Source organism: Passer montanus, unplaced genomic scaffold (assembly GCF_014805655.1).
Source record: "Passer montanus isolate IOZ18808 unplaced genomic scaffold, ASM1480565v1 scaffold53, whole genome shotgun sequence".
Classification (NCBI taxonomy): domain Eukaryota; kingdom Metazoa; phylum Chordata; class Aves; order Passeriformes; family Passeridae; genus Passer; species Passer montanus.
In genome coordinates this window covers 519,896-532,747 of record NW_024370263.1, presented here as the reverse complement: position 1 = coordinate 532,747, position 12,852 = coordinate 519,896, and the positions used below count along the sequence as shown (strand labels likewise).

The window sequence follows — 12,852 nt, the reverse complement described above, 5'->3', positions numbered from 1 at the left end:
TGGAAAAAAACAAGACAGCAAATGCTTGTTTTGTGCGCACTGTGCTACCACTGCTCTGGCTCATGGTGAGAGAGATGACATTTTGGTCCAACACAGTTACTACACCCCTTAGCACGGAAACTTGCTGTTAACTATTGCAAGCTTGTGAGGTTAGCAGTACTGTGTGTGCAGACTGCATCTCTCTGCAGAAACGTCTGCTGAGTCCACACAAGAAATGAAAATAAACAGGCCGATTGGGAGGATCTTTATCAAACCTGTTCCCATTTTTCCTAGTATTCTGAGGCTTTGTTTGCTCTAACAAATCGTGTAACTAAGGAGTCTGAGTCACAGTCACTAGTTCCAGCTGCCTGCCTCATCCCTGTCCTGGAGATCCCTCCCCAGTTGCAGGGACAGTTGAAAGGGTCATGTATTTGCTCCAGTATTACTGCATTTCACAACCTGCTATCAGCTTGTACCTGTGGTGACTCAGAGCCCTAAAGCAGTGCTGCAGCTGGGAGTGTCCTGTAGGACAGTCTTGGTTGGAAGAGGGTCATGACATTCCTCCTTCTCCACAGTGCTGGGTGTACTCCTGCTCTCAGAGTGATGCTCAGCATGAGGCTGCCACCCCATGCACCCCCTGCCAAGTGGCCTGCCTTACTGAGGGACAGGGCCCAAGGCTGCCACTCTCTAGGATTAACTGGGAGGAAACAATGATCCTTTAGTCATGTCCTAAATTCTTGCACTGTAAAGGGAGAATTCTGTACAGGCTCAGAGGTGGCTGGGAAACAAAAATTTTGCATACCAAAGGGGCCTTTGAGCTACTTCATTCAATATGTTGTTATATTTTTGTGCAATAGGGAGTAAATAAATGAATTAAATGAGATTAGCATTGGACATTGACGTTGCCTTTACTATTTGCAATGCAGGTACAACTAAAACTGAGTTTGATCAGTTGTAGGATGAGAGGAAGAGCCCAGAGTCTACTGCTGGTTACTAAGTGGTCACGAGCTTCTGAAGCTTTGTCTTGTGCCACTGCTCTGCTCCTGAGATCAACTGTGCACTGCAGATATGCAGGAATTTTTAATGCCAGACTCTGGCTGACAAGCTCTGCAATGTCCATGCCTCTCCCCTTCTCCTCCCAGCAGAGGTTTGGGTAGTTCTAGTCTCCTATGTGTCAGCAGTGACAATAAATGTATAATATACAAGCACTCTTTTTAGGAGTTGGCAGGAAGCTTCATTTCTGACTGCAGTGAGATGTTCTAACAGTAGGAAACACCTTTGGTTGAAGCAGTTCTCCGCTAAACTCTGCCCTAGAGGGGAAATACAGCTATGGAGAAGAGCTCTTGCTTCACAGCGGCAAGAAGCAAATTTGATTGCAATCTGGGTGGGAAAAACCTCATGTTTGAGCTGCTGTTTGAGAAATACCTTTATGCAGCATTCAGCCTGTGTTAAACTGAGAATTGTTGGTGTTGCTGAGGGTTTTGCAGAGTTGTGATGCAGCCAGAGTTCAGCTTGCTCTAATGCCGTGCAGAGCGTGATCTTCTGGAGAGGGGGGAGCTCCAGATTCCTGGGGCTGTGGGCCATGATGCTTTAAGTGTGGTAGTTAACTGTGGGTTGGCCTGTTCATGCTGGCAGTGGTCTGTTCAGACTAGTTCAGCAAATGCTCTTGGCTGAGCACAGCCCAGGTCAGTAGGCAAACAGTTGCTTACATTTCACTTCTTCATTGTATTGACAAGATTTAAAAATCTTCAGCCTACAGCAGTCAAAACAGGGTGATCTGAATACAAAAGGTCTATTATTTCAGTGTGAAAGGGTTTGGTTACAGAGTTGTGGGGATAAGTATGCAGGTGGGAATGATGGGAACACTGTCCTGGGCCTAAGCCCAGCAGATGTTCAGGAAGAATGAACTATCTTCTCTGTCCTTTTCATGACAACCCATTCCATTTTTCAGGCCTGTGTCCTCTTTTATGATCTCTCTCATTCAACATTAAGTATTATAGGTCTTTTTCATTTGGCCTTTTATCTTTTAAGGCTGATAATCAATAGTATTCTCGCTTTTTAAATGTAAGATTTCTATCTCCAGAAACACAGCTGGAACCTGCAGCCATCAATGTGATAAGAGATATGCACGTTTCACTTCACCATGAGGGTCTAAAAACCCATGTTAAATCCCTGCCAGGCTGCAGGTTTATTTCTGTACTGTTTTTTGGTGGGTTTGGGCTTTGTTTGTTTTCACTGGGGCAGCATCACCACTTGTAGAAAGGAACCTGTTCTTAGCATCTACCCTGAGACTGCTCCACGATAATCCCGCTGGAGCTGATTAGAGGAACTTTGTGGGAAGGATATGCACTGCAGAGGATACAAGCAGCTTGTCAAACCTGTGATATGTGCCTTTCCCTGACATGGAAAAGATGATGTTGTTTTCCTTTGGGCAGGGGAGGGTGGAATTATAGATCTTAAGTTTTGCGACGCTCATACAAGCTGCGGTTCACTGTGAATCAACTTGATCTCCAGTCTCCAAGAATGGAGATGAAATTATCAGCGAAGCATCATTATAAATAGGAGAGGGTATACAGTGTCATCTTCTCCCACGTTGCACTGAAGTATCCAGCCTGGTCCAATGCCATAACATCTCTAGAAGATATTTTCAAAGGCTTGGGAAGTGGGACAGGGAAATGGGGACAACACAGTGGATCAGGTTTGAAGTGTTTCTTCTGCTGCCTGTACTATGTTGGGAATGAGACCATAAAGTGCTGGCACCAGGCTGTTCTTGTCATAGAGGCATTTCTACATGGTGGTGATATTTCATTGCCTGAATTTCTGGGCAGAAGGAAGCTGGTGCAGACATCCTGGGATCTGCTGGTTTTAGATACACGTGAACTGGTCCCCCTGAAGCTCAGTGCTATTGGGAGTTGTGAATGTACATGGCCAGGGAGCATCAGTAAGAAACTTGCAGAGTCCTGTTCTGATTCTGTCACAGTTCAACAGCTGTGGGGAAATGGGTGGAGGGGAGGTTGTTCTAGCAGTTACATATTTAAGGCAGGTGGCTGTTTTAAAATGTACGTTTCAATTTTGATTGCAGTATTTTAATTGCATTTAACAGCGTCCCTGCTGGTTCTCCATTCTGCATCCGTGCAGCCACGTTCTATTGATGGCCTGTTGTGATTTCAATGGAACATCATGGGATGTACCTGGCACGTCGGGCAGCACTGGATGGAGGTGCCTTTAGCCCAATGTACCTGGCATGGTAAGCGGCAACCAAGCGGTTAAATCTGCATTCTACTGCTCACAGTTTCAGCTTGTATAGCAAGGTGTTCCTGCTTTGTTGCAGCCTTGCACTGACTGCAAATCACTTTGCTCTCCTGATTTTAGTGCTTTCATGCACACAGAGCCCCTACCCTTTTCACCCATGGAGATTCCCCTTCCCTGGGAAGTTTGCCATGCAGTAGAGAAGGGCTTAGCCCTGTCAGGCTCTCCTTGTTGTTCTAGAACATGAGAGAAGGAACTGGGAAATCATCTCTCTTTTTTTTCTCTCCTTTTTGGGCCAGGAGCTGGTAGCAGTTGAGCAGGTATTGCCCACGCCAAAATATCCAAATGTTGCCGCACAGAGGTACCAGACAGGTGCTCATGTCCTTAAGCAAAGCTGTGCCATTTCTGCAGGAGTCCTGCAAGAGCTGCCTCGGGGAGCCAGGAGGGCAGTTCTGCCTGGCACTAATTGGAATGTAACAAATTAAACAAGGGCCACTTTCAGTTTGCTGATGTGGTACCTTCTGCAAAATGATCCTCCATCCTCCATTTTCCTTCTCTTTTCCATGCCCACACCTGCAAAATCAGCTGCACATCCTGATCTGTCCTGCATGTTTTCTCTCCCTTCCCCAGCTCTGCAGACCTCTGCCTGAGTAACTTCACATGTTGGTCTTAGCTATTTTAAAGTGCTAAATATTTGTGTGAGAAAAACAAGAGTGCTGCATCCTGTTTTCTGCTTGAGCCTTCTTCACAGAGCTTTTGCTGTTCCACTGCCAGTGATGAAAATGCATGTTTGTGCCTCAGCTTCTGAATTCTGCTGTCTGACTGCTCCAAGGGGCTGGGAATAGGGAACCATAGTTGGACTAACATAGTTCCAGCACTTCTCCCCATGCTTCTGCTGTTCTAGAATGTGAATATCTTTAAAAGTCTCGGGCTAATGTCCTGCCAAATGCAACTCCTGGGGGCAGGTCAGCTGTGAACCACCCACTACACTGATACCTCTGAGGGTCCCGGTTCTGTTGGGATGTGGGGAAAGGAAGATCAGATGAGCCAGTGGGGAACAGGAAAGCTCTCTTCCCAATGCGGTCATTAAGTGCTCAAAAAAAAGTTGGTTCAGCTGAAACTGAAGGATGCAGAAGTCATGTGTTTCAGTTTCACTCAGTTCCAGTAGCAGCTGGACACAGCATTTTTAATGTCATAAACTGGTGGGAGAAAGCAGTGTAGGAAACAGTGGATTTCATTTTGTCTTATTCTCCATGCTCACTGCTGCAGTGTCTGCTCAGTGCAGCTCAGCTACTTGGGAAGGTGGAGAAATAAGTAAGCAGGCCACTGTCTCTTCCTGGGTCTATTATAACATGCACAGTAGGCTGATGTTTTAACAGCATCTTAATTTGATACATCACATCTAATCTGTTTGTTGGTTTTTATCTGCAGTACTGTTAACTCACTGTTCAGGTGCTTGGTGTCTAGCCTTCTCATCCAGCCACAAATCCTCTACGTGAAATGAGTGATTCCTTAGATCTGTTTATGATTGATTCTTTGCTTCACTGGTGTTGCTTCTTAAAAGGTAAACAATATTCATGTGCTGCAATCTATAACTCAGAGATGAAATCAAAGAGCATCTCCTGTCAGAGGTTGCTATGATAACACATTTAGCATTCATTCAGCAATTACTTTTAGGTAGAGATTTAGTGATATTAAAGAAAATCAAACCTGTAGTGAATATGTAGATTTTATACTGTTGAAAGGGGTGAAGGGATTTCTCTTCTCCTCTATTTAGCAATTTCATTTTCTGTGGTGTCCAGACTCTTTGTGCAAAGAGCAGATGAAGTTTTTCCTGCTGTGTAGTGAGAGCAGCACAGCTCCAGGAGCAGCCTGTGTGTTGTGCACAGCCTTGCTGCCCACGGGGTCGCAGTGTGCCCGAGGCTGGGCACAGCAGCTCGCAGTTGCCCAGCTCCTGGGGCAATATTGTGCATTAAGATGCTGTCAGCTCTTAGCTTGCAAAGCTTTATTTCATGTGTGGCATCTGCTTGCAGCATTACTGTATTCTGTGATTTGTGCCCTGTACTTCTCATGTCTTTGCATGTGCTGTGTCTCAGTGTCATGGATATGGTGGAGGTAGTGGAGAGCCTTAGCCTTGTTTCATTCCCTTCTAGCATGGGAGTATTTGAGCAGGTTCACTGCTCGGAAAAAAGTGTGTCTTGAATGTGAGAAAACCAAACTAAATCTGGAAAAAAGACCATTACTGCTGCTATTTGTCCAGAGCCTTCTGTAATCCTCTTTTAAATGCAAAGGGGTGAAATTTTGCACACTACATTCAATGTTTAAAGACTGTGGCCCCAGTGAGACGTTTATGTATTCTTGAGGTCTGGGGAGTTGGATTTTTTTACTAGAAATGCACCTGAGCCTTTTCTGAACCAGGGCTCCTCTGAACTGGGAGTATACTTTTTCTGGGTTGTTTTTGGTTTGTTTTTTTGGTTTTTTTTCAGAAAACAGAAAAGGAAGGGTTATTAAAAATGATACTGAAATACAAGAAGTATAAACCCACTGTGATTTTTTAGAACTTTGGAGGGGTTGTGGTGTTGTTATTCAAATGTTACGGTTTGTTAAGAAACACTCTGCAAATTAATGGATAGCAAGGCCTTTCTGAGGCTGCACCTGCCATTTGTTTGGGCAAATAACTTTTAAACAGGATTTAAACTCACAGTTGTCCTTGGTCCCATGCTTTCAGCTAGAAGTGAGATTCTAGGATTGCCATAAGTTAAGAAATAATGCCTGCTTCTCTTTTGCTAACAACTTTTCCAACACACCTTTCCTCCTCCACCTCTGAAATGCATCATGGTCAAAGAAGGGTTTGTAACTAGGCACCTCTATGAAATACCTGGACTGGATTTATTTCTGTTGAGGACTGCACAAGATACACAAGGCAGGTTGCTATAAGGCTTTTGTCAACAAAGGGACATCAGCCAAAGGAGTGTTCTCTGAGCCATTCTCCTGTCCTGGTCAAAACCCTTGGTGGGCAATTCTGACAACATTTTACACAATGCTCTAAGCTTGGTCAAAGGTTTTGCTGCCTTGATTCATTACATTAATTTTTTTGGGGGTTGCTAAATCCATGTTAGACTTCAGCTAATAAATCCAAATTTGATAAGGCAGGGTTATACTGCTTGCACCTGGCCACTGATTTTGAAATCTACTGAAGGTAATAGCCTGCCTTATACATATGTCTTGAACATGAACAGTCCTGTAAAATCTGACATGTGAGATAAATAGAGGTAATTTAAGCAACTTGTACTATGCTAGTTTTTATGCTGCAGAACATACTCAGTAGTAATAACATTATCTTTCTCATGAAGGTCAGTAGCAGAATTAGAATTCTAACTGTTTCCAGGGCTTTCTCTGCAGGCTCGTTACCTGGTTTCAATATAATTTAAGGCAGAAAGAAAAAAAAAAAGTAAAACAAAAAAAAGTAAAATGCTAAAAATATTCTGCATTAATAGATGTTGTAAGCCTTAAGGCTTAGACAACTTGAATACAGTAATTTCTAGACCTCTGCTTTAAGTGCTACATCCGTGGGAAATAAGCCCACTTTAACTTCAGGAACATCATACTATTATTACTACTACTACTACTTTGTTTAGGCAGAAAATACTGGCTGTGCTGTTTCCCTTCCTTTCCCATATTTGTCCTTTATGGAACACTTAAAAGTCATATCCAGGGATTTTGTGTGCTACATGCATGGAAAAGCACCATGATGTTTGCAGTGAAATTGTAGTGCTAGGCTGTTTCTTGCTATCTGTAGTACTAGGCTGTATCTTGCTATAAACGCAGGATGCATTTATATAGCAAGATACTGTTAAGTTGCAAGCCATGTTTTTGTCCTCCCCTATCGATGTATCTCAGTGACCCAGAAGTAAGGGCTCTCACTGGCTTGGCTAGATAAAAGTGGGTATTTTGTGCTTCTGTGCTGCTGCTTCTTCCCCTTAATCAGCAATTCTGGAAGCAATCCACTAGAACCAGACATGCTGCATCCTCCATCCTGCAACTCTGATGCGACTAATTACATCAAAACTTGGTTTTTAAGTGCTCAGCATTGCTCGGTGGAGGACAGGAGCCCCTGTCCTATCACATTTTTCTGATTTTTGCAGGGTGAGTTTCTGTTACAGAAACACTATAGGTGGAAGTAGCACCATGGCAAGCCTGTACTTCCTCCTTTTTGCTGCCACCCTTTCTAAAGCCATCGAGCTCTGGGAACAACATCCATGAGCACAAAGGCACTGTGGTGAATCCACCATCTTCTTGGGTTGCAGTCCATTGATGAAACAAAATCAAATGGGAAAGCAGAGCAGCCTTTTTAGCTGGGGGTCAGGGTGATGAGCCAGAGGGATCTGTGTGGATGCTAAATTAGGTGCTGCTGCACTGAAGAGCCACCAAGAAATTCCACCAAAAGCATAAGCAAGCACCAGGCTGATCAGCAGACAAGTGAAGAGCTGTGTCCTGTGGAAGAAGGGAGGCACCTGCTTGACAGATCTGTTAGGAAAAGTACCAGGATAGTCAAGCAACAATGCTGGAGGAAATATTTCATTTGTTTACTTTTTGGTAGCTTTTTTCATAAAGCAAAACTTCTCTGTTGTGCAGAAATGGATGATGTAAATTTACCACCTTTCTGCCAAATGCAATCTTTCTATTTATCACCACATAGTAACAATCATATTTGGGGGAAGCAATTTTTTATACTAACTGCATCACTCCTTATTTCTTTTTGTTGTGTACCTATGCTTGGCACAGAGAGAACAAAATGCAGTCTAATGCTTCATCATTTGAACTCTGATGGGACAGAGCGTGGTAGTGGGACTCACAAACAATAAAAAAATTAACTGATGATGATTTTAAGAGAGAACCTAAGCTCCTAATTTCTCTGTATTTATGGCTTGCTTCTCCTTCAATAAGAGAAATGTTTCAATAATATGATGAACTGGGAAAGGAAGAAAGGAAGTAGAAGGCTAAATTGTGGTTGTTGTTAATTTGGTATTTAATTCCTCCTTTTGAACCTCAGAAACTATTTTACATCAACTTTAACAGATGCAAGCAGTAGTTGGCACTTTCAAACAAACACACACACAGAGAAACAAAACAAAAAAAAAGGAAAAAAAAATTAAAATTGATCTTGGATTCCCAAAGGCAATCCCAAATTGAATTCTGGGTTTTATGGATTGTAACATCTACCAAATGTGCAACTGCATTAGTTCTGACATATCTCAACATGGGTGTTTCCTACAGTCCATACTACTGCGAAGGCCAATATAAACATCTAAACTAAAATACATCATGACTACTGTTTGTAAAATGCATTAACTATATGCAGGTAACCACAATTTTCTCTTGTTACAGTATTTCAGGATAGAGAAACTGTGACTTGAGTTATGTTACTTGACTCTGTTATTTTAAACAAAATTTTTTTCAAAATTAAAGACAGAGCAAAATTAACTTGAGAAAAATGTTTCAGATTTATGAAGACATGTGGTGACATTTAGCTAGCTCAGCATCCTGAATTTCAGCCAGTTGAGGGTTGATTCTAACCCTACGTGTTAATGGATTGGGATATGGACACAGCCAGGGGAGTGGTTTTTAAAGCAGCTTTTCATACTCTTAAGGAGGCTTCTCATTCACACCTCAGTGTGGGTAATGCCATCTTCAATGGATTTACTTGCTACATGTCATTTTCTCAACCCCAGAGCAGCTAGGTGTTACAAGATTTCAACATGTAACAGCCAAGAAGTAAACTACATATTAAAGCAAGGAAACTGCAGTTTATGCTAATTATTGTACATGCTCAGATATGCAAATGACAGTGAAGTAGATGCTTGTCTTTTCTTCCACTTTTTCTCACTTCTCATCCTCCCTTCAAGTCTGTCAGCAGAGAAGAGCTTTACCTGTACCTAACTATTGTTTCCATGCTGGTATCTTTCGAATAGCGATTCCAGCCAATGACGATTGCTTTTGTAAAAAGATTATTACAAATCTGATTTTTGAAAGACTTGAATCAAGTCTTAGCATGTGAAATATTTCTCTGTATTCCCAGCAGGATCACAGCTTGCAGGGCTCAATGTACTCAGATCTCCCTAGTCAGTGTCCAGCCTAACATAGCCTGCACTGTGTTAAACCAGTCTATTAAATGTAACCTGTTCTAATGAAGACAGCAAGCTCACACCTCTCATCCTCCTGTTTTTCAGGTGGTAAGGTGAAGGTGAGAGGAAGAGAAGGTGGAGATGGAACTGCCAAATCATGCCAAACAACTGCTACTGCAGCTGAACCAGCAACGAGCCAAAGGTTTCCTCTGTGATGTGATCATTGTGGTAGAAAATGCCCTCTTTCGTGCCCATAAGAACATCCTGGCAGCCAGCAGCATGTATTTCAAATCCCTTGTCCTGCATGACAACCTGATAAACTTAGACACGGACATGGTGAACCCCACCGTGTTCCGGCAGATCTTGGACTTTATTTATACTGGCAAGCTCTTAACGACTGACCAGCCTGGTGAACAGAACTTTAATGCTCTCCTCACCGCAGCAAGCTACCTCCAACTGCACGACCTGGCAGCTCTCTGCAGAAAGAAGCTGAAGCGGAACGGCAAGTCCTTTGCTGGCAAGGCCGGTGGCCTTGGTGTTGGGAGATCTGCCAGGAGTCAGAGACTTTCCACTGCTTCAGTCATCCAAGCTCGCTATTCAGGGTCAAATGAGGGGTTGAAGGGCTCGCACTCAAAGGAGCTGTCAAAGGGAAAGCTCTCTGATGACGAGGTCTTCATCAGCAGCTCCAACCAAGAGAACTGTCACTCCTTAAGCAGGGGAACCAGCAAGAACGGTGGTGGGAGCAGCAGTGCGAATGGGAGCACCGGTGACCAGGAGCTAGGCCTTGACCTGTCCAAAAAAAGCCCCTCGCTCCCTGTCGCAGCCTCCCACGATGACACGCAGCACAGCGAAAGCCAGCACGGCTCTCCCCAATCTGCCTCAGCCCCTGCAGCCAACAGTGCCTCATCGTTCGACGAGTCTGGCGTCGGAGCCCCCCACAGCATGGCGGACAGCAGCGACCCCATGGAGATGGATCTGAGCGAGGAGTGCCACCACTCACTGACAGAGAGCAGCCAGCGCAAGGGCCTCCGGCACTCGTCCCGCAAGAAGGAGTGGATCAAGAAAGACAACGCCTTTGACCGTAAGGAAGGGGGCAAAGACAGGGACGAGGGTGAAGGGCTGCCCAATGGTATCCTGCTGGGGCCCTTGTCCAAGTCTGTGGAGAGGAGTCTGGCCGGGGCCTACGGGGCAGACCTGCCCTACCCATGTAAGGAGGAGGTAGAAAACGGTAAGGAGAACAGTGACGACAGTGGCCAGAGTGAGAGTGAGAGCGGCGGCCATACCAGTGCCAACTATGTCTACCGGCAGGAGGGGTTTGAGCCAGTGGCCTATGGTGACAACCTGTATGTCTGCATCCCCTGTGGCAAAGGCTTCCCGAGCTCTGAGCAGCTCAATGCCCACGTGGAAACGCACACCGAGGAAGACCTTTACATCAAGGAGGAAGGCACATACGGCAGCAAGGATGAAGCTGAGGATTTGTCCAACCCCAATCAGTCCTACGCTGCGGAGTCCCGGCCCTTCAAGTGCTCAGTGTGTGAGAAGAGCTACAAGGATCCGGCCACACTGCGGCAGCACGAGAAGACTCACTGGCTGACACGGCCCTTCCCTTGCAACATCTGCGGCAAGATGTTCACGCAGCGTGGCACCATGACACGGCACATGCGCAGCCACTTGGGGCTCAAGCCCTTTGCTTGTGAGGAATGTGGGATGCGCTTTACCCGGCAGTACCGACTAACAGAGCATATGCGTGTCCACTCAGGAGAAAAACCTTACGAATGTCAACTTTGTGGTGGGAAATTCACCCAGCAGCGCAATCTGATCAGCCACCTGCGAATGCATACCTCTCCCACATAAGCCAAAGACTCCAGAATGAGCTTCAAGCCCATCCGCAGTGATTTACCTTTCTGTAGACTTGCTGCTTAAAAAAAAAGAAAAAAAGAAAAAAAAAAAGGGGGCAACTTCCCATACTCTGTTCAGTCATGAGAGGCCTAAACAAATGTAGCTTTAACATTTAAAAAAAAAAGTTCATTTTTTTTCCTTTTTTTAAAAAAAGAAAGGTCCACAGCCAAGCTGATGCATTTAGTCCCAGTCTCCCTTCAAATTTTGATGACCTGGCAAGAAATGCCTCTTCTTTTTGCACACATCAACTTCATTGCCATATTGTTTATCTGGAGCAGGTAAGGGGACCTTGGGGAACTTTCAGCCTCTGCTGGCTCCCCTTCCCTGCCTCTTTTTGTGTTCCTGTCATTGTACTCACCTCCTCTCCTAAAACCAAACTCAGTAGGGGTATTTCTTGCCATTAAAAAAAACCCAACAAAATACACCTTTTCAGTGGCCTAAGTAGCTGTGAAATAACAGCATTCTCAAGTGCAGAAGCTGTGTCTGTGGACCATCTCACAGGGTTGGCAGCCCCTCCAGACTGTGGGAAAGCCACAGCGGTGGTGGAGCCCAGCCCTGTGTGCTGGGCTGGCGATGGTGTGGGGAGCAGCTCTCAGGGCTGTGCCAGCCCCAGTACTTCATTTCAACAAATGGCGAAGCCTCCCTTACCATCCCTCCCCATTTTGGTTTTGGTCTTTGTCCTTGGCACACATAACCACGTGCCACCTTCTCCCATAAAACACGCAAACCTCTTTTGCCTTACCCATGACTGAACAGGGACTGGATGCCCTGGGAATTTCTTTCAGTGAGCAGGGGGTCGTCTTTACTTTTCTAGTAGTTTCGTATGAATATTCTTTGCTTAGAGGTACTTGTTTTATTAAAGGAAAAACCATTGTAACGTTTATGTGAATGTTTGAACTGGAAGGTCGGAGGTTAATTCTAGGGTGGGTGGGTGGGGAGGGGGTTTGATGTAGGCTGGACTTGCTACAAGTTCCATAGGTACTTTTTTATTATTTTTTTATTTTATTTTTTGTGTGTGTGTATGTTTTTAGCTTTCCTCCCTCACTAAAGAGCAAGTCTGTGTGGACAGACTTGTTACCTTTGCTACCTCTTGAATTCATGAGAACAATAAGATGGTTAGTGAAAGATTAGGCTTTTTTTTTAATTGTAAGTAATTAAATGTATAAAACTAGAAGCTAAATTAAAGTTAAGGGATTTTTACCACCCCGTCCTTCCATCAAAAGTCAACTAGAGAAATGTTAAAGCAAAGCTTGGCCAAAGACAAAGCAAAAAATACACTGAGCTAGAGGCTGTGCTGGCTGCTTGGACTGGCTCAATTCTCAGTCTCTTGGCTGTCTATAGTCACTTTTAGATAAAAGCAGAAAACTTCTCTGAGCTTTTTGGGCCCTTTCCAGCTTTGTTTATTGAGTCTGGATACTATGGGGAGGGGAAAATGTCCCCCTCATCTTCCACTCCCCCAGCACATCTGGGTCAGTCTGTAAACACCTGGCAGGACAGAGGGTGAGGGCATAGCAGCCTATAATTTACTAGAATCCAGAGTGCAATAAGGTGGGGGAGAGGAGGAGAAAGCAAACCAAAGTGTTTCATATCCTCCCTTTTA

At 44.5% G+C, this 12,852-nt stretch overlaps 1 protein-coding gene across 7 annotated transcripts in view; it reads left to right on the top strand.

Moving 5' to 3' along the window:
* HIC2 (HIC ZBTB transcriptional repressor 2) overlaps positions 1 to 11,290 on the top strand; it is a 71,241-nt gene extending 59,951 nt beyond the window's left edge. For 4 of the 7 annotated variants that reach the window (XM_039724885.1, XM_039724884.1, XM_039724883.1 and 1 more), the window contains 2 exons: positions 3,083 to 3,226; positions 9,459 to 11,290. In XM_039724885.1, coding sequence (XP_039580819.1) covers positions 9,495 to 11,207 — 1,713 coding nt within the window. In that variant the 5' untranslated portion in view covers positions 3,083 to 3,226; positions 9,459 to 9,494 and the 3' untranslated portion in view covers positions 11,208 to 11,290. Of the gene's footprint in view, positions 1 to 3,082; positions 3,227 to 4,659; positions 4,793 to 9,458 lie in introns of all 7 variants that reach the window. The other 3 variants (XM_039724888.1, XM_039724887.1, XM_039724886.1) reach the window with 2 other exon arrangements.
* Positions 11,291 to 12,852: the final 1,562 nt, after the last annotated feature.